A 22,838-nucleotide genomic window follows, 5' to 3' on the forward strand; every position below is an offset into this window, starting at 1 on the left:
AGGGAGGAGTGAAAGGAATTTTTAAAAATTAATTCACTTAACTTAAATTTTCTAAGTTGTTGCTTAAGGGGTTTGCCTTCACTTTCCAAAACTAAGAGCAAGGATAGCATCCTTTTGTAGTGCTCATTCTTCTTTTTCTGTTCACTATGAGGAAGTAACTACTTATAAAATTCTAATTATATTAAATTATATTAAAAGCAATTATTCATCACCCACAAAACTAACACAGCATGTTGTAGCTTTCTAGGTATTTTTAAACTATATCTTTAAAGTAATATAACATAGACTTTATATAAAATATAATTATAGGGAAGAACAAGGAACAAAGTACACAACTCAGAATGTGTTTTCTTCCATTTCAACAGGTTCTCTTTCACCCCTCACCCCAAAATACAGCCCCGAGGTAGAGGGCAACCAAGGAAAGCAACTTTTCCATCACCTCTGGCAACCAACTCTTCTGAGGAGTTGTATTAAGAATAAAGCTCCAATCTTCTGTAAGACTGACCCAAGTATAAAGTTTATATAATTGCTTTATATCTACAAAGAGAATATGAAATATTAAAAATGACCTAACTTCTTAATGCTTAAAACTCAATACGATGCACTTATAAAGGTCAAAATACACCCAATTCTTAGAATAATGATGTTAGCTGATTTCTATTTTTAAAAGTATCAATTCTATAACATATATTAGTCATCTATCTTTCATATATATTTCCTATGAAAACTCTTTCTATTGGTTTTTTAACAAAAAGGCAATCATTTTGATTTTTTCTTACCTGATGACATGGTCTCTCCCAACATTACCTTGCAACGCTTACAAATTACTTTGGTATTTGCCTTTGGTTTCTGTAGAATAGAAAAATGTCATTTAAATGTCATTCGGCTTTTCTTAAAAGGAATATATAATTTTAACATAGTCTCTAGGGTATACATTGAACTTTACATTTTATTTTGCCCTCTCCTAAATACTGGGAATACATTTAGCCTGTATGCATAATTTACATGCACAAACGTAATTTTTTTCAAGGTTAAAGACAGAATAATGTATGACTGATTTTTCCCAAACTAGCCACTTCTTGATAATCCTAAATGTTGCCAAATCATCTGAACAAGAAGCACCTTACATTGCTAAAAAGCACCTCCAAATATCCTAATCATTTAGAATTGGCAGATGGTGGGAAACAAAGGCAGAGAGGGTAGGTGACTTGCCCCAACTCGTGTCTAGAAAACAGAAGAATCGGAACCTGAACTCATTATTTTGACTCCAAGTCCAGTGTAACTTATGTTAAAGTAAGCTATAATTCATAACCACCCATCAGAAGTTAAAAACAACTAACGTATTCATATAATTTGATTTTTTTCATTTAAGATATGCATTATAACAGAAAAGATGGATAGTGCTCTGGCACATATTCCTAAAACATTCTTAAACTTCAAAAATCCATATGAATCATTTAGGATACAGATTAAAATAGCTATCATTCACCTAATCATTAAGCAAACAAAAAAATGTTGTCTGAGACACACAGAACAGATGATGGTTACCAGAGGTGGGGTTAGGGGGGTAGGCAAAAATGGGTGAAGGGGTTCAAAATAAACATAAATGAGTAAAAATAAATATAAATATTTATAAATAAATAAAATAAATAAGTCCCGGGGATAGAATATACAGCATGGCAACTACAGTTAATAAAACTGTATTGCATATTTGAAAGTTGCACCCAGCCCACATGGCTCAGTGGTTGAGTGTCAACCTATGAACCAGGAGGTCACAGTTCGATTCCCGGTCAAGGCACATGCCTGGGTTTCAGGCTCAATCCCCAGTGAGGGGCATGCAGGAGGCAGCCAATCAATGACTCTCATCACTGATGTTTCTATCTCTCTCCCCCCCCCCTTCCTCTCTCTGAAATAAAAAATAAATAAATATTTAAAATTTAAAAAAATTGTAACTATAAAAAAATAAGAAAGTTACTAAGAGAGTGAATCTTAAAAGTTCTCACCACAAGGAAAAAAAAGTAGTAACTGTATGGTGATGGGTGTTAACTAAGCTTATTGTGGTGATCATTTTGCAATATGTACAAATATCAAATCATTATGTAGTACACCTGAAAGTAATATAATGTTATATGTCAATTACACCTCAATTAAAAAAATCTTCCTAATTTGTAGTTTGTTGTAGAGGTTATGTTAAAGCAACAGCAAAGTGATTAAGAGCCCAGAGCCTGGGGCCAGACTTCCCCAGTTCAAATCCCAACTCTGTTATTTACTAGACACGTGACCTTGGGCAAGTTAACTATCCTGTGTTGGTTTCATCTGTGAAATGGACTTAATAGTAGTACTTAACTCACAGAGTTGTTTATTAGGATTTATAAAGGACTATGTGTTATAAAGCACTATCCTTGGTACATGGTAACTACTAAAGTGGATATTACATAAATACACTTTTGGCACATATCATTCCAGAAATGGGCAGAAAATCTATACCTTTCCACAAATGGACCAATTTTTTGCCCTTCACTGGACAGCCACTGTATATTAATTAAGAATCTTAAAAAAAAAACAAAAGAATGCCCTTTTCACATCCATAGTAATACCTTTGTGAAAGCCATACAGTATTTCTCTCACCCAGCTACGCTGCAACATGGCAGAAGTCCTATAAAAGTGGGCAGGGAGAGGACAGTTCTGCAACTCTGGCCACACTTGAAGCCATCTCTCTTGGGAAACTACAGAATAAAGTGTTGGTCTAAGTGAAGAAATAGTGACTTTCTGATATGGGATAACATGTATTTACCTAAGGAATAAGTCTTAACAGATTAGTATAAGGAAGTACAATTATATTTCTCTTGAGATAAACAACTATTTCCTGACCAACTGTATACAAAGCACATTGAAGCTGAGGTCCATGGATGTGCTGCTAGTACCTGACAGTGCTGATATCTGAATCTCCGTCCCCTAGATGCTAAAGCTTATGCTTCTAAGCACTATGTTAAGTATTTTCCAAATCAATTCATGGAATCAATTCAATGGGTTACAGTCTGAATTAAAATATCACAGTGTTTCAAACATAAGGTAAGTATTGCTTCAAGAACCTTTTACTTGAGGGGTGTGTGTGTGTGTGTGTGTGTGTGTGTGTGTCTGTAATCAAATCTCGACATAAAAATGTATTTCTCAGTTTAGAGGTCAAAAAAAGTCAAAAGCCACAGACATAGAAACCAAGGCAGGGGCCAATTTCTTCGGGTTCAGGCAAGGTTACAGGGAGAAGACAGCTCAGAAACTGGGTATCCCAAACTATAAAGTTTGACATGTTGGCAGTTTCATACTTTCTTACAGTAAAATCTATTTGCACGGCTTCAAATTGGTTTTAAAGACATTTTAAAAAGGATGCTATTTTGTACAGTTAAGTCAGACCATCCTCATTAAGCCTTGACAAAAACTAAGGGCTTTACTAAAAACTAATACAGGGTATTAGAGTAGCAGTGCTTGAAAAGAAGGGATTTTTCTATTGGAAGCCAAAATTTTTCATCAGGTATTCTGTTATGTATTTCATTTATTTACAGCACATTTTGCCTTGTCTTTCAATGAAGCAGGAAAAATGGGTTTTGGTAGGTTTTTAAAAATAAGATTCTACCTTTTAAAGACATTGGTAATTAGGATTTTAAAATCTGATCAGTAAAAAACAAATGACCTCAAACAACCAAATGTGTTGATTTTTATTCAAACTGACAGTAAATATATTTTAATACAATTGGGAAAATTTGTATTCAGCCTATACTGTATCACCAAGTAATCACTGTTAATTTTGTCCGATGTGAAAATGACACTGTGGTTATGTAGAAAAGAAAAACCCACATAGGGATGAAATGTTAGCATGTCTGGGATTTGCTTTAAAGTACCAGAAAAAATAATAATAAAAGGGACAGGTAAAGCATACTTTGTGAATCAAGATGACTGGTATACTGAAGTTTACAATTCTATTCTGTTTACATTCATGAATGTTTACAAAGTCCAACACATTATTCTAAGAAAACAAAAAAGGTCCCTTTATGGATTTAACAAAATCAATAAATTATTGCTAAGACCCCGGGGGGGGGATAAAAAAAGGTAAAGCTGGTTGTCATACTTGCCAGCTATAATATAACTGAAGTTCAATTTCATTTGTTCTTTAAAAAAATAGGAAGAAGTCGTAAATGTGGCTATACTTTTGAGATTAATTTTATGAATCTTATAAAAGGTTGAAGTGCCATCCTTATCACCCTATTAAAAGATGCAAAGCTTCTATGTTGATAGACATGAAAAAATAGCACAAGAGATAACATACAATTGCAAAAACAGGGACATCTTCAGTAGATATCTTTCAAAAGGTATATATCACTGTCACGTTAACAAAGGCACAAATAACATAGTGTACGCTCTATGGGGGCGCTGAAGGAAAGAAATGTGATGGACCTAATGTGTGTCTGTGCTTTTTTTAAAAATCAGGTCTTTTAATTTATAATATTATACCACTTCTAATTTTGCTTAAAGAGAAACTCAGCCTTGTATACATTTTTCTTGACCTATGCTTAAAGGAAAAACTAAAACAAGTTGTGCAATGAAACAGCCTAACAGTGTGGGAACTCTACAGAGCAAACATCAAAGTCATTGTTGTGACTAATTAAATCAATATATCTGAGAGATGGCACAGCTGCTCGGAGGTCGATTAGTCTCCTGTCCTCGTTTTTATTTTCCTTTGTGTTGTTTCAGTTTCTAAGGACCCTTGATATTGTCTAGCCGAAAAAATGTTTCCCAAGAGATACCATTAGGATGCTGTGTCAACATGTGACATTTCAAAACCCTGCTGGATGGCTAGACTGGGTGATATGAGAAATAGGTTTTCAATAGCACAGAGAGTGCCTTGTTCCCACAGGAGCCTTGGGAGCACTGTTTAAGCAGTCCCTTCAAATTTATGTTACTATTTTGGTCACGGGCATATTCTTTCCACTGCTGCAATATGCAATTAAAGTGAAACTTCCACCTAGGCTAACGAAAACAACCTTGACAACAGCAGCTTGTCATGATAGTAATTTCCCAGTCTCTTTGATACTAAAAACCATAGTGTCTGAATATGAAGAGTCTTCCTTTAACAAATAGGATAGTTGTTGGAAATTAAGAGAACTTCTTGTAAATGGCATCCTATAACTGATAAAGACATAAATACGAAGAATGTATTTCAATAGAGTGCAGAATTTATCTAAAAAGTGAATGTCATGGTTTCTCTTAATCTTTCTCCACTCTTCTTCCACTCAAGCCCTCCAAATATTGTTTTTAAATTTTATAGCTTAGTCATAAAATGAAAGATAAAATAATGTAGTATTAGTATATAAATTTAGAACAAAATAGTTTTAATATAACCATATTAAATATAATTATAATAGGCTTATATTAACTTTTTACCATTTATGTTTCAAAATTATAGAAAGCTAACATACTATAATTTAAAATAAAACATATTTAGGTAAAGGGGTTTGTGTTTATGGTGAGACATGCACATAAATAGTTATAACAACTTAAACTTGTTATTTGATGAACTTCCTTAATCTCCCTCAAAATAGAAAATAGTTCTATAAACTAACTTACAGCCTAACAGCTGCCCAACTGCAGCATATTTCCTGAAGTGGCTCAGTTCTCATTACAGAAATTAAATGAGCTCTAAATGAAATTTAGCATGCATTGCTTTTGTTCTTACAAATAATCAGATGTTAAAATGAAAATTCTCGGGCAATGATTTTCTTTACTTTTTAAATCACATCTGTATTGACTTGCCATCAGGAGAATGATTTCTTACAAGGGCCAAGTCAATACCATTGATTTTCTTTTAAAATAAGGTAAACCACTTGTTCTCTGTAGTGAGAGGAAACTGCCTTCTCCCTAAAGCAACTTTGACAGCAAGAGCCACCTGACCTCGTGCTGTCAACTAGCAGTAGAGCCTGCAGCACAAGCTTCATTTCCACGCTTGGGCTCCTCCCTTTCCTCTTTTGCCTTGATGGCATCTGCTCTTATGACATGAGCAGAAGTCCAGACTATGGGCCTAACTGCAGTAGCTATACTGGAGCAAGAGAACAATTTTAATTTCAATCAGGCTATGAGGATAAAATGTACATGGATTATGGAATATCGTACTAAAAACAAGAGAGTAAGTGGGGCATTTTGGTTTGTAAAATGGTAAGATTCCCAATTCTGTGCACAAAGAAGTCCTCTTCCCCTCCGCCCTTCAGCCCCTGAGGACTGTGTTGCTTAAAGGCCACATGCTCCTCCTACATCAACAGAGCAGAGCTAGAGAATAGAGGCAATAGAAAATGGATTTCCGTCTTTAGAACAGTCTGTATGACGTGCCCTGAATTAAGAAAAGATTGGAGAAACCAGTTTCTAAGCCAGCCTCTAAATCAGCATCTATTTTGAAAAGATATTTTACCGATTTAAAACGGTTCTCAGAAGAAAGACAGTGCATCTCCACTGGAGCTACTTGAGGTCCTGGTTGCCATGTATCACTTCTTAAATTTACCAAGAAGAAAGAGTCTCCAATGAAACAGTCGTTCTCTTGAGGATGAAGTGGCTTATTAGCAAAGGGGTCCGGATGACAACACCATTCTCCAACTAGAGCTCCCCAGTTCTCGGTCGGCAATGGGAGCACCCTGAGGAGTTTCCTAGTGGAAAGAGGAAAAAGTATTTTTTATAGAACAAAATAGAGATGTGACATTTTCTTAATGAAATCAGCATGAAAGATGAAAAAAACCCTCTTTAGTCTCACTTTATTTCCCCCTCTAAATTACAAAAGCATACATACTCATTATAGACAATTTTGAAAAGACAGAGAGATTTAAAGAAAACAAAAATCATCCTTTCCTTACCACTCAAGGATAAGTGACTACTTTCTACATGATAGTATATTTCCTTGCCACCCTTTCAAGAGACAAAATTGTGCTCGTGTATATAAAGTCTGAGATCAGAAGATGTAACAAATTGCATGTTGCTTTCATTGGTTCATTTAATCATGATTCTTAATGACTCCATTCTGCTCCATAGAAATGCCAAAACTTTTTAGATCATTCCCTCATTGTTAGATATTTATGTTTTGAGCTTCTCATTATCAACAACCTTGTGATAAACATTGTTATTAGAAAATATATGTACATATCTGATTATTTACTTAGGAAAATAATCTTATATGAGGTTACAAGCACAAATGGTGTGCGTATATATATATATATATATATATATATATATATATATATAATTAATCCTCACCTGAGGATATGTTTTTATTGAATAGAGAGACAGAGGAAGGGAGAGAGATAAATACTGATATGAGAGACAAACAATGACCGGTTGCCTCCCATATGCTCCCCGACTGGAGATCAAACCCACAACCTAGGTATGTGCCCTAACTGGGAATCAACCCACAGCCTTTTGGTGTATGGGACAAAACTCCAACCAAATGAGACACCAGGCCAGGGCTGGTATGCATATTTTCAAACCCAATACCTGCTTTCCAGAAAGGCTATACCAATCTATAACTCTTCCACTTACCTTCTTCAAAATTGAATACTATCATTTTTTTATGTAACGGGTGAAAATGTTTCCAATACTGCTTTAATTGGCAATTCTTTAATTACTAGTGTGATTGAACTGGCTTTTATATTTATTGATCACTGTGTTTCTTCTGTGAATTGTGATCAATGATTATTTTCCAGTGAGGTATTAGTATATTCTTATTAATTTATAAAAGTATATTCTATATTAAGATTAGTCCTTTGTCTATCAGTAGTGACAAGTATTTTTTTATTATTGCCTTTTAACTTGGTTTACATGTCTAAAATTTCAAATCACCTAAGCCTTTCTTTTATTATTTCTCCCACTGCTATTTTTATAAATTTTTTGCTTTGGAGTAATTTTAGATTTACAGAAAAGGTACGAAAACAATACAGATAGTTCTCATATACATTTCAGCTAGCTCTCCCTAATGTTAACTTCTTATGTAACCATGGAAGATTTGTCAAAACTACAGACTTTATCTAGATTTCCCTAGTTTTTCCACTAATGTCCTCTTTTTCTGTTCCAGGATCCAGTTCATGATAACACACTGCATTTAGTCATTACGTTGCCTTAGCCTTCTCTGTGACAATTCCTCAGTCTTCCCTTATTTTTCAGGACCTTGAGATTTTTGAAGAGTACTGGTCAGGTATTTTGTAGACTCTCCCTCAATTTGAGTTTGTATGGTATTTTCTCAAGATTAGACGGGGGTTATGGGTTTGGAGGAAACATACCACAAAGGTAAAGTGCCCTTCTCATCACATATCAGAGGGTCCACCCCATCAGGATAGCTTATCTATCACTGGTGATGTTAATTTTGATCACTTGGTTAAGATAGTATCTGCTAAGTTTCTCCACAGTTAAGGCTCCTACTTCTCCCTTTGCATACTCTTTACCTTGGGAGTGAGTCATAAAGTTCAGGCCACACTCCAGGGGAGAGAAACTAAGCTCCATGCTGCCATGATTTTTTATATCTAGAACATCCTTATAATTAAGTAGTCCTTTATATTAGCTACCAGTTGTTGTTTTTTAAATGGCCTCATTTATTTCCTGGACAACAATAGATACCTGAGACTTTACCAGGAGAAAAGCCAAAGATGATTTACTTCCATTCTACTGTAAGTTAGGAAGATCAGTCGTCTAAGGGAAGAAGAAATGAGAGCAGGATGAGAAAATTTCAAAATAATTCATCCTGAGAAAAACTGAGAGGAGAAACCCGCTCCAGTTCTTTCTAATGCATATGAGCACTGTGGATGCTGAAAGCACCCTGCATACCTACACACTTCCACTCTTGTCCGGTGAACCATGAGCTTACTAAGCGTCAATTGTGTTTGATCACAGACCTGTTTATGCCACTTATACGCGCTATGCTAGTTACATAATTTAATTAAATAGTATGTAATCCAAAGAAATATGTGTTGTTGCTATTCCTCTGAAAAGTAAAGATGTCAGATTAGATGAAAGCCAGTTGTAAAGAAAATAAATGGTGGGATGTGGGAGATATAACTATAGGACACTGAGGAGGAGAAAAAGTAAAAATCTAGAAGAATTCTGCTATCAGATTGCTTCAACAGTGTCTAACTTTTCATTTCACTTTAAAGAAACCCAAGTGGAAATTGCAGATGATGAACTGTGGATGGCTTACATGAAAAAAGCTACACAACAGTGGAGTCATATTCAACAGAAAGATATTGGTTCCGTAATAAAGTACTAGTAATGTACATTTGCATGTCTCAAATTAAAATATTTAAGATGCAAATGTATCATTTTTTAATCACTTTCCTTTTTCTTTGATTCCCCGATCAACTATAAGTCTCATAAAAGGGCAATTACAATATGGAAGACATTTAATTTAGAACTCCAGAGGACAGAGCTATGAACAAGAAAGACTAATTTTAGTTTAATATAAGGGAAAACGTTCCCTTTCAAATTAGGAAATGATGCTCCACTATCATTATTCAAGCTGCTGAGCCTGTTAAAAATATTTAGAAGCTATTCTTTCAACATACATTTTCTAAAAGTCTACTACAAACCAGGCATTCTGCTGGCAAAAATATTAATACATATAGTCTCTTCTCTCAAGGCACTTATGCTCTAGTAGGAGATATAGACCTATAAACAAATAATGAAATCATAATATAATAAATGCTCATAACAGAGTATTGGTTCTAAATTCTTGTGGGGCAGAGGAGAAGGAGACAGCTCAGACTCCTTTGAAAATCTGATGAAAGCTTTATAGTTCCTTCAAATGTACGTTCCCACATGCACACAAAATTGATGGATTACTATAGTGGATTCATTCAGGGATTCACAAAACCAATCCATGAACTTGGGGCAATATGTACAAAGTGCTAGAGAAGTAGAGTACACATGGACTTCAGAGAAGAGGGAACATCTGAGCTGATCTCTGAAGGATAAATAGTTCTCTAGGCAATGGAAGAAATTAAGGGCATCACTGGGTGGAGGAAACAATATGAAGATGGTACCATATCTGTTTAAATTACCATTGCATTCCTAGTATTGGGCAAAGTGACTGACTCATAGTGTAAGCTCTTAAAGAGATTACAAAGCTCTTAAACGGTTAACAAATCTTTTCCTTTGCTTCTGGAGGATCTGACCTTTGGTTTAACCACCTAGTTCTGTTACTCTGGAAACCAAGTAGATGGTAGGCATCAAATATATTGCTAGGCAACAATGCTTAAGGTGAAAATGATCCCTAATTGGTAAATTGCATCTGGACTGGGAGGAAATATGAATGAGCTGTAAAAATCTGATGGGCATGCCACTTTTGGGACACCCCCGAATGCAGTCCTTTGTGGGGAACTATGCCAAAGAATTACTACAGAAGATAATAGCTGCTTAGGGCATGAAGCTTCTCAGGGTAGTGCCTGCACCTGACTGATATGTATCGTGAGCTTTGTACCTGGCACGATGTCACACAGGGAGTCCATAGTCCCCATACATGTATATGAACTGTCACTTGTTTGAACTGCTGCAGGACCCCTGCTAAGAGGAATTCCTAATGCTGCCTTGGTGGCAGGAAATGTGGCCTTTGGTGGTGTTGAGTCTGAATGTTTAGTTAAACTTAAGAATACCTCTGGTGGGCACTACACACATCTTTTCCATTTAATGCTTTCTACAACTTTGTGAGACAAGAATTTGCACTCCTCAGAGGAGAAAAGGTAGGCTCAGAAATGTTAAATAATCTGTACAAGTTCACAGAGCCAGAGGTGCTGAATGAAGGAAGGGTCTTAACCTAAGTCTTCCAGGCTCCAAAATTAGACTCTTCTTGGAATATATTCCCTCCCCTGGCAATGCAGAACACCAGTAGAGCAGACAGAGAAGGGGGACAGCGGCACACTGTGTGGGTGTTACATGCCAATCTAAGGGGCAGGAACTTGGTTCTACAGATATGTGGGAAGCATTACAGAATTTTAAGCAGGGAAGTGATAGGTCAGATATGAATTTTTACAAAGAAGAGGAAGAAGGCAAAAGAAGGCAAAAGTGCCTGTTTATATATAGTGGGAATTAGACCTAACCAGGCTCCTAGATCTCCATCACTAAAATTCTCTCTTAACATTTTGCGTGTTGTCACAATAAATGGATCCTCAGTGCAAACACAGCAATATCAAAATCATACATGATCCCAGAAATGAAACTGTAGCAAGACATACAGAGCTCTGGGAAATGTAACTTTAAATAAAAGCTATAATATATCCTATAACTACCTACGTAAGACTTCAGGAGCAAGAAAGTGCCTAATTTACAAGTCATTGTAGAGATAAAAGTGTTTGTACAGCAGAAACTTTTCTGATGTTTTGAAAGAACATAAAACTTTTAAGAACAAAAGATGTATTTTAATCACAGCTCTACTGAAAGTATATCTATTGAAAACCGAAACTCTGATCTGATCTACTTCCCAGAAGAACTTTCACAATAAAATTAATACCATTTTTTTCACAGTAAGTTTTAAGGTAAAAACCTGCAGAAGCTCAGAAAAAGAGTGAAATGATCTCTTGAATTTTCTCTCAACTTAAGATTCTAAGATGAACAGCAACACATTTATAATAAATTTAAATTTGCTAGTTATTTTTAATGCATCTTAAGCATAAGCTTTTGGGAAACATAACCTAAAATAGACAATTTTAATCAAAATTGATGTTTTTTTAAAAGTTAAACATATAGACAAGAAAATGAAATGCCCTTTAACTTTAAAATCAACTATTAATCTATGAAAATAACAATGATAACGCAGCGCTTTTACAGACTGAATTATAACCAAGTGAACATTAAGAATTTTAAGAATAACATCAAATGCCTAAAGCTCAAAATACGGCTGCTGGAATTTGGATAAATTCAGATAGCATTAGCCAACTGGTAGGCTCCAAACCTATGAACCTAGCTTTGCATTTTATGACCATTATGTACAGAGTATGATTAGATCCATAAAAGTATAATCATATTATTCCAAGAGTTTGCACAATATTTCCAATAATCCAGTCTGTGCCTGTAACTCCTGTTTTTCACTTCTTTGTTCTTATTCATAAAAAAATGACTGTATTCGTGGAAGATGATCTTAGACTACAATTATAGCTGGTCTGTCAAGCAGGCCAATCAGTTGGTTGGATATTATGACATGTCTTAATGTTTCCATAAAGTCCATTCTGTGTGTTTCTTACTAGAGTTTCAATGCCCTCATTAGTGGCTAGGCTGACACCTAGCTCTGCAGGTGCAGGTAGAATGGGGAGGGCCTCTCCAGAGACCCCAGGAGAACTCTCAAATGGATGGAAAATCAAAAGGCATATGTTTGAAAGTCTGGCTAACTGATGTAATTCAAGTCTGACATGAATTTGTCTTTTGAAGACGTAAATTCCAAATGCAAGGACAATTTAGCTGTTTCTGAGGCTATTCACAACGAAGTAACTTTTGTTCTTGTTGCTTGATACTAAGGCCTGTTAGTCTCAACAAGAGCATAATAAAAAATTGTGTATGTTCAGACAATTTTTATAGAAAAACTATGCTGAACTAGTAAAAATGCAAATTGGAAATTTTCTTGTAAAGAAACCAGGCAGTATTTGTTTTCAAATAATCAAAACAAATGGCTGAGAACATGTAATCCTAAATTAAGAAAAAAGACTACTGCACTTAGCAGATTTCATATGCCCTGGTACTAAGTATTGAAAGCCATTAATGAGTCTTAATAGGTTAAACAGTCCTCTGCACTTTACTTCGATAATTTGCTTGACAAGAAAAAAAGGAACAGCATTAGTCTTGCAGTATTCCAAATTACACGAATCACAGAAACCAGGTACAACTTTATGAGGTTCACTAATCACAGAATTTTCATGCTGGCAGGACCCATAGGTTTATCTACCCAAATTCCTTATTTTACAGATGAGGAAACTGAGGCCCAGAGAATTAAAGTGACTTTTTCCCAGATGATAAGGCTAGCCAGTAAGCAGGTCTTAAGTCTGCTGCATTGCTCCTCCTATTAGAAGGTCTTCCAGTGCACATAAATTGACATATTCCAAGGTGCCTGCTTGGTGAAGATGTCAACAATTAGTTAATTTTTATTATAGCACACAGACAAGCCTCTTTTGAAATACCTTTGGTTTTATTTTCCATGTAACAAGAACAGAAGATGCCCTTATCACTGCATAAAGCAGATAACCGGGGGAGAAATGAGAAGACCACTGGGCTTAATGCACACAGTCAACATGAAATCCTTGTGCAGATATTGGAGGAACCATGTTTTTCCATAAAACAAAGTCACAGGGCATACTGCCTAAATGAAATGTAAGCTAAATCTGAAGTCACCTACTAAGGATTTCTCTGCATTGCTCAAAAGGCATATACACACCACACATACATGTGATAGGAAACAACTTTCAGGTAACCTTGCTTAAGTGAGGCAAGGGCTAAGACAAGTCCACTGTTTATCTTCTTGGAAAGAAAAAGAGAGAAGGGTGGGTCATTTCCCTGCCACACCTAAAAAATGCAGGGTAGTGAATCAAAAAGGTTTGAAACACTAAACATGGTAATTTGCTAGTTTACTAATAACAAATATGGAAAAGGGAGTGGAAAGAGTCTATAAAACCAATTAAAAAGAGTTTGCTGGGCATTAATATTCTATGTGCTACAGCCTTTAACTCTCTTCACAAGTTTGGAAAATAGGCTTTATTATGTCTACTTAAGAAAAAGCTAACTTCTGGGTATTTACTCAAAAAACTTGAAAACAGTGATTTGTAAAGATATATGTACCCCTATGTTCATTACAGCATTATTCACAGTGGCCAGGACATGGAAACAACCAAAGTGTCCTTCAATAGATGACTGGTAAAGATGTGGTACATGTGCACAATGGAATACTACTCAGCCATAAGAAAAGATGAAATACTGCCATTTGCTCCATGGATAGATCTTGAGAGCATCACGTTAAGTGAAATAAGTCAGTTGAAAAAGGACAAGAACCACATGATTTCACTCATATCTGGGATATAAAACAGAAAACAACAAATGAACAAACTCATAGACACAGCCAGCAGTATGAAGGTGACTAGAGGAAAACGGGGGAATGGAGGGAGGGTGAATAGGGTAAAGGGGATCAAATATATGGTGACAGAGGGAGACTAGACTATGGGTGATGAGCATAGAATGCAATATACAGATGATTTATTACAGAATTGTACACTTGAAATATATGTTATTAGCCAATGTCACCCCAATAAATTAAAAAAAAAAAAAAGCCCCAGCCGGTTTTGCTCAGTGGTTAGAGCATTGGCCCATGGACTGAAGGGTTTCGGGTTCAGTTCTAGCCAAGGGCACGTACCTTGGTTGCAGGCTACATCCTGGCCCTGGTTGGGGCACGTGCAGGAGGCAACCAGTCAATGTGTCTCTCTCACATCAATGTTTCTCTCTCTCTCCCTTCCACTCTCTCTCAAAAGCAATGGAAAAAATATCCTCTGGTGAGGATTAAAATAACAGTAATAATAATAATAATGATAATAATAAAAAGAAGAATCTGAGGTAATGGACAGGTTCCCCACCTACTAAGTGGTGAAGCTGGAGTTCAAACCCCAGTGCCCCCTCCCACTCTCACCTCTACTCTACATGGTCTCGCAATGGTCAGCATTACGGAGAGTAAAGATTGCCTTCAGTGTTAGCTTCTAAATCCTTCTAAATTCTCAATCCCATGATCGTAAATAGGACTGACACAAAACAGAAGATACAGTTGCCGAACAGGAAATGGGGGTTACAGGTCAAGGTTTCTCATATCCATCCATCATACTCTCCCAATAAAATATCAGACCATATCCTTTCCTGTAAGCAGCACCAGGAAATACTGTTACATTGAATTTCACTGGTTCCCACTGTAACTACTAGGTCACCCCGTTGTTATACAGACATGCGTGTTTAAGAAACATCACACGAGAATTAAACCAGAGCCTGAAATACACTGAGAGGAGGAAAACTTTCTTGGTTAAACTACAATGTAAACTGGGATTCTCTGGCCCTCCCTGGCTAAAGTGAGCCTGTCACAGAGTGTGACAGCAACTTCAGCCCCTGGTAATCTGAGCAAGGATGTTCTTCTCTCCTCTACAGATTGAGAGTCACCTCATTTCTTACCCAAGATAATCACTTGGCAGACGCTCCCGTTCACAACATCCCACTTCTGCTAAGGTAAATTTCTGCTATCTCATCTACCTGGGACATTGGCAGGAATCATAAAGCAAGCAAGAGAGGACGGCAGAAGGCCAAAATAAACACCCTAACATTTATTTAATTCAACCCAGCAAGAATTTATTGAAAGCGCACTATTCACCAGGCACGGTGCCCGAGGCTGGAAATGTTGGTGATGATGATGGTAAGAATAATTCTAGCAGTGGCTACCACGCTGAATGCTTACCATGTGCCAAACTTGGTTATAAACACTTAAACTCATTTGTTCCTCCAAACAACTCTGAGATGGCTCCTATTGTTATCTATGTATTTGTGATAAGGAAACTGAGGTAGCTCTTACTGTGACCCATGAATGAGTAATAAGGAAATTGAGGCATGGAGTGGTTAAGTAACTTGCCCAGGGTCACATCTAGTAAATGGTGGATGCAAACCCAGACAGACTGCACACTAAATATAAGTAGGAATAAGGGCTATAGAGGTCAATAAGACTATCCCCACCCCCAGAGCCTATAGTTTAATTGAAAAAACAAGCAAATAAATGTTAGAGGGGTGCATAAACCAACCAAGTGTTCAAGGCAGGCTCCCAGCAGTAGATGCCCTGTTGGCTGAATTCAGAAGCCAACCAGAGGAAGATGAGGGTATGGGGTGCATTCCAAGGGAGACAGTAGCTTTCATTAAGCCAGCTAGGGTGGAAAAAAGCCTGGAGAGACTGGGGGACGCAGGATAATCACTAGAGCTGTGAACAGAAATGTGAGTAAATAATGGTGTGTTGTTTGGGGGCAAGGAAGGAGGTTGGGGAAAGATAGCTAAAACATGAGGGTGGAAAGGTAAATGGAAGGAAACTCATAAAGGACCTAGGCATGGCATGCTAAGGTCTTTCAGGCTTTATCATGAGAGATATGGAAGGGTTTGAACAGGAGAGCCAGCTGCATTTGGGAACAATCCTTCAGTAGCGTAGAAATGATCAGAAGAGGGTGAACCTAAAGGCAGGCTAAGCAGATAAGGAGCTGGCAGCAAGTGCTATTGGGTGAGAATACAGCAGCCTCACCCGAGGCAGTAGCCCTGGGGTGGAGGAAAGTGGACTCACAGGAAATGCGGGGAAGGAAGTAGCAAAAGTACCTGGTGGCTGACTATACGGGGGCACAGGGAGGAACCCAAGGAGACATCACCAGGATTCTGCATGGAGGATGCAGCGGAGGTCTGGCATGTCCGAAGACAAGGATCCCTGAAAGGGGAGCAACTTTCAGAGACCGAGAAGGACCCATTCACGTGTCTCAGGCACTTGTCTTGGAGGAAATGAACCTAACAAAGAACTCTAAATTCTTTTTTTAAATATTGTTAATGCGAATAAGGTTTTCATCTGTCTTTCTAGGGTGTAAGTGATCAGAAGCTTAAAATTCAGGGGGAAGTGTTTGTGCCCAGAAAACAAGGAGGCTGACAGGAGGAAGGGAGCAGATGGGAAAATAATTCAGAGACGACTTGGGTACAGCAAAGAGCCCGTTCCATCTCAGTAGGGTAATCACAGCACATTGCAAGAACAGGTTATAAGGTTAGCCTAATCATCAAGAAAAGGTTAATCTGTGCTCTCTATCTGCTGTTTTAATAAGCAGCCAAACAGGAAATGGATTTTAGAAAGGCACTAATAGAAATAGTTCAGATAAACACTGTGCTGCAAAACCTTCTGTTATTTAGAAAAGTCACTTAATGTGGAAAACCTCATTCACCAACATGATGGAGAAAGCATGAAATAGGTCCCATGTCTCTTTTCAAAAGAGAAATGTTTCGGTGATCAGCAGACTCTTCCAACCAAGATAACCCTTCCTCCCTCAAAGCCAGCATGCTACTGTTCCCCTTGGTCAGCTGGAGAAGACCTAACTGCTCTGTGATGGCTGGAGTGTATTATGGTTGATGTTGTTCAAAATGACATTAAGCTGACTCTCATTTTAAGGTGACAAACTGTTCCCTTGCAATCACTTCAAAAATTCTGATAGAAAAGGGGAAACCATTGCCAGGCACAGAATTAATCAGTGTTAAACACACTCTTACCTGTCTCTTATTATGATTTCACCACAGGATTGGCAGTAAAATGTGCAACCGTCTTGGGCTTGTGTGCTTTGATTAAACATTGAAATCAGTTCTAAAGGAAATAAATGAAACAGAAATCTCAGAGGTTTGGGACAAATATGTTAACATATTTATAAGAGTTTAATAGCCACAATGAATTACCATCAATAAATACTGTTTATGATCTACCGAGAAGTACACATTTAATTAGTATTATCTGATGACTCAACCAGAAGTAAATATTGTGAAGTGTTTTCAAAAACAACAGATTTTGCTAAGTGCTCCAGAGCTGGGTATTGCCCTAGATTATTCATGTAACAAACTGATGAGTTATTTCTCTCATTCCATAAATGCCAACAATAAAGATGAGGGAAAAGGGGCTATTTCTTTCACATCAAGCTAACTACACAGAGCTTCACCATCCTCAGCTTTCTTCGGCTGTGTCTGAGGTATAGTTTTTCATCAGTGTGACTGCTGGTGAATAAAGCTCTTAAATTTAAGTTTAATTTGATTTAAACAAGATTTATGTCCACTCTGGCATATTACCAGTATGTACAAACAAAATGAATCTTGAAACTGGTCTATTGGACAGGTTCCTGAGAATGGAATGGCTCCTAAGAAGAATTCAATCTTCTAAGAGCAAAATTCAATTTCTGATTAAAGATGTGGAAAAACATATATTTCCCACATTATGTGAAGTGCAGCATAAGGCACTGTGTTCTCTCAGTTTTCTTTATTTTATTCATGAAGAAAAAATTTTTTTCATTTCTCCCCCAGAAAGCACACACAAAAATATGTGTCTATTAAAAAAATCTAAAGAAATGAGGTCATGTCCATTAGAATCAAGCAATTTAAATTTGGTTTATGTTACTTTGTATGTATTATAAGATTAAGTAGACCAGGTAAGGCATCCAATATATTCTTTTCAGAACCAGTAAACAAATTTTCAGTGAAACACTCCCCTCTGCTGGTCACCAAGCATGATCCTCTGGTTCAGGTTCAAGTGAGAATTTTTTGATACGGGGCATCCTAGGAACGCTCTGCCACCTGGGGATGAATTTAGTGCTTGTGCTATATCCGATTTTACGTTCCATGTCAAGGGTCATGATCTGACCTAGGTTACATTCAAAACAGTATAACAATATGTTCACTCTAGTCCTTAGAAGAAAGTTCTTATAGTTGAAAAGTCAACTTTTTAAAAACCCCAAATCACAACTGAATAATAAAAATTTCAAAACTCTCTTCCTACAATACATTTCGATTCAAGCTTACATCAGTATGCATCTGAGATTTATTCATTCAGCATCTATTATAAGCAAAGCCCTAAAGCAATTAAGTACTGAGGACTCTATTTTACATACCCTTTCACGCACTACACAATAGGCCTTTGAAAGCTTTCCTTTTCAGATACCTGAGTAAAATATGTTTTAAAAATGCAAAGAAAGAGGAGGCCAATGAATGCAAACGATATGCAAAACAACACACAGCAGTCAACTTATTCTGTCCTCCAGTCAAAACTAAACAATAATGTTTGCTGATTTAAATTTTTTTCTAAATAGTTCAAGTTTTGCTATTTGTATATTAACTGTTACAGAATATGGGTCTAAATAGTTCAAGTTTTGCTATTTGTATATTAACTGTTACAGAATATGGGTCTAAATAGTTCAAGTTTTGCTATTTGTATATTAACTGTTACAGAATATGGGTAGGTGATAAACCAGTTCTGTCTCTGGAAGGTCTCCCTACCTCCTAAGTATAGGCCCTAAAATCGCAGTCCTAGAAAACTAATGGGAGATCTGAAAATACCCCACTGTGGCTTTCCCAAGTTCAAGCCAGACAAAAAATTCCTGCTGTGGTTACTGTTATTCTTTATCACTGAGAAGGTGATGACTTGACAAGGGCCAGACTCCACGCCTTCTTCCCAGAAACACCACTTCCTCTGCTTACTATTAGGTACACTCAGGAGTCTGCCAGTATGTTTTCCATCTTGGTGACCCACTCTTCTTTCCATGTATAGTCCAACAGTCATTCTTAGTGTTTATCTTAGGTCATTTGAGCTCCATGACATTTCTTTCCCCTACTTCTTATCAACCAACTCTACCCAATTCAGACCAGTTATTTATCAATCCAGGACATGAGCAAAATTATTCTCTAGGAAAAAAGGAGCGAAACTCGCTCTATCTTCTCTTTCCTTTCAAAAGCCAGCAAAGAAACTCCGGGGAACTGAAATATGCTCCCATCTCTTAAATGGCTCTTTAAAACAATCAGCTAACCCCACCTCTAGGTTCCATGCAGCTCAGATGAAAGGCTTAGTAAAAATGAGGCAGCAGTGAGGTCTAGCGGTATAGCTGGAAGGATTAAAATACTTCTCTGATAATGAGCATAATATCAGTCTGGTACAGCCTCTGTTCCCCATTTTTATATCATTTTAATTCTCCAAAGTGTATTACTTACATGGTAAGAGATGGGATAAACCAATAATTTTATTCAATAAATTATTCTGAGAAACATTCCTACTGTCTTACTGAATCAATGTGCCAGTAACAAAATACTGGAAATATGATAGGCATAGCAACATTCAAAATTAAATTATGTATCAAACTCAATTTCAGAATCTTTATTTGTACTCTTTTCTCTATTTGGAAATGTCTCTACATGGATGGGATCATGTCCATCATTCAGTTTTCTGATCAAATATCGCCTCCTCCAGGTGGCCTTTTCTGATCACTCTCCACCCAACCCCAGGAACTCCCTATCCCACTATTCTGCTTACTTTACCCACAGTGCTTTTCTCTGTATCCAAGTAATTAGCTTGGTAATTATCTATTCCCACCATGAGGTCAGAGACCTTCCCAGCTTATTCACTTCTGTATCCCTACAACCTAGAGAAACACCTAGTACACGGTATAAGGTAATATTCACTGAATAAATGAATTTCTATAAGATGCTTTAAAATAAACTAGGTCTTGTACAAACCATCTGATTTAACTTTCATATCAGCTCTGTGAGCCAGTAATTTTACAATTAAAGAGACAAAGCAGGGGTATTTGGAAAATCTTTGCACCTTCCGCTCAATTTTTCTGTGAACCTAAAACTGCTCTAAAAAATAATAGTAATAAAGTCTATTGGGGGGGGTTAAAGAAAACCACTAAAGAAGCACAAAAGAAACAAAGCCTCAGAAAGGTTAGGTGACATGTTCAACTGCACACAGCTGACAAATGGCAGAGCTGGCAAAGAACCTAGACTTTCTCAACCCCCAGCTCTTTCCATGACATTTATGAGCAGTTATTTTCACCTGGGAAAAGTTCAACTATTTAAAGGAAAATCACCTTTAACTTATAGTGAAAAGGTTAACGCAGAAACGGGAGTGCTAGTGTTACTTACGTGTGCTAAACTCGGCCACCGCCTGCAGCCGCAGGTGTAGTCCATCTCCAGCCACATACTGCAGCCCACGGCTAGAGGAAGGTACAAGCCTGACCTCTGCTGGAAGCCAGATCTCTGTGCAGCCTTCAGGGGTTTTCATCTGGAGTGAGGATGGAGTTATGGATATATCCATGGGCATACCTCCTTCTTTTGGCTCTCTGGTAATTAAAAATAAAACATACAAAAATTATTTTTCATTGCTGAAAACCACATGATGAAAGAAACAAAAATGGCCAAGGATCTCGCTGTTCCTCCTCAATAAGGACCCTAAAGTAAAGTATCCCAGAAAAATAACAGTGATCCAATCATTAAAAAAACAGCCTACGACTAGCAAAGCTCAGGTGCCAGTCTAGGTCTTCTGGCTCTAAGAGCTCCCCTTTTTTTGAGGGACAATTGCTGCACTTTTCTCTGCATAATGTGAAGGATATTCTTCTTGTCCAGGAAATAACAGCAGACCAGATTAAAGATGGCAGTGGACTGAGTGGAAGCTACACTGACACTCTCCTGGGGCCAAACTGGAATTACAACTAAAATATAGAAAAAACACCCTGAATAACCAACTGCACCTAAAGATGAGCTGGAGAGCATCCCCACAGGAGGAAAAGTGGAGACTGCATAGAGACTGGTAGGAAGTGCGGAGGTGCGAGAGTGCTGGCTGGGCTCCCACAGGCAGCAACTGAAGGTCCAGAGGGATACCTTAGCTCTGGGGGTTCCCACTGAGGACTCTGGGACCTAAACCCCAGGCTAGGCTTCTCAGCCAAGAGCACCAGAACTGAGAAAGGTGCCCACATAACATCTGGCTGTGAAAAGCAGCAGGGTTTCTGTCTGCTAAGGAGAGATGGCTGGAAATGCAGGTGGCCCCTTAAAGCCCCAATGCACACCATTTTGTGTGCAGCCACTCATCTTGGGCTCCAGGAAAGGGAGGACAGAGTGGACTGGAGCTGTGTGAGGAGAATCTACGCTTGTGGGCTCTGGAGATAGAGCTCAGGGGGCACCCCTCTAGATTCCTGTGCTGCGTCATTCACCCATATGGCAGAGGACATCTTTCTCAGGCAGACATTTACCTTCCAAGCAGCTTTTGCCTGTGGGGGAAGCAACTGCCCTACCCCATGGAGTTTCTACAGCCTGAGGCTCATTAAGAGACTGATAATAATCAGCTGCCCCACCCTGTGGAGTTTCTACAGCCTAGGCTCATTAAGAGAACCAGATTAATCAGGCAGAGGCAGACCTTAGAGGGCTTTGAGTCTTTGCATCATCCGCTTCTGGACCCCAACCTTGGAAAAGCAGATTTTGGTGTGCATCTTGGTCCTGTCCAAATGCACCCAGCCCCTACAGAGGGGACCTCAAGCTGAGGGGTGTTGGTATCTCCAAACAGGGTACTCAAGGCCAGTCACAAACAGTGCCTGACACTGGCCTGCACCAGAGACTTTCCAAAAAGACTGAGAGTCCTAGCAGGCCTATCTAATACATAGAAACAAACCCAAATAGGCAGCCAAAATGGGGAGACAAAAAAACAAACCCCAAATGAAAGAACGAGAGAAGTCTCCAGAAAAAGAGCTAAGTGAAATGGAAATAAGCAATCTATCAGATATAGAGTTCAGAGTACTGACTGTAAGGATGCTCAAGAACATGAAAAAAGATAAAACTATGAAAAAGGACTTGTTAAAAATGAAGAACGACATAGCAGAAATAAAAAAATACATTAAAGGAATAAACAGCAGATTAGAGGAAGCTGAAGGCTGGATCAGCAAATTAGAAGACCGTAGAAAAAAATCACTCAATTAGAGATCCCAAAAGGAAAAACAATTAAAAAACAGGAGGACAGTCTAAGGGAGCTGTGGGACAACATGAAAAGTAACAATATTCACATCACAGGAATGCTAGAAGAGGTCAAAAGTAAGCAAGGGTTAGAGAACCTGTTTGAAGAAATAATGGCAGAAAACTTCCCTAACCTAGTCAAGAAAAAAGTCACACAAATTCAAGAGGCACAGAGAGTCCCAAGCAAGAACCCAAAGAGGCCCATGCTCAGACATATCATAATTAAAGTGGCAGAAATTCAAGACAAAGAAAGAATATTAAAGGCATCAAGAGAAAAGCAA

At 37.7% G+C, this 22,838-nt stretch overlaps 1 protein-coding gene across 1 annotated transcript in view; it reads right to left on the bottom strand.

The window, feature by feature from the left end:
* UBE3D (ubiquitin protein ligase E3D) overlaps positions 1–22,838 on the bottom strand; it is a 121,332-nt gene that overhangs the window by 92,760 nt on the left and 5,734 nt on the right. The window contains exons 2-5 of the mRNA XM_016207347.2: positions 20,701–20,897; positions 17,299–17,389; positions 6,455–6,686; positions 780–849 (exon numbers count right to left, since the gene is read on the bottom strand). Of these exons, the coding sequence (XP_016062833.2) occupies positions 780–849; positions 6,455–6,686; positions 17,299–17,389; positions 20,701–20,878 (571 nt within the window). The 5' untranslated portion in view covers positions 20,879–20,897. The remainder of the gene's footprint in view (positions 1–779; positions 850–6,454; positions 6,687–17,298; positions 17,390–20,700; positions 20,898–22,838) is intronic.

This window comes from Miniopterus natalensis, chromosome 5, assembly GCF_054644295.1.
Source record: "Miniopterus natalensis isolate mMinNat1 chromosome 5, mMinNat1.hap1, whole genome shotgun sequence".
NCBI lineage: Eukaryota > Metazoa > Chordata > Mammalia > Chiroptera > Miniopteridae > Miniopterus > Miniopterus natalensis.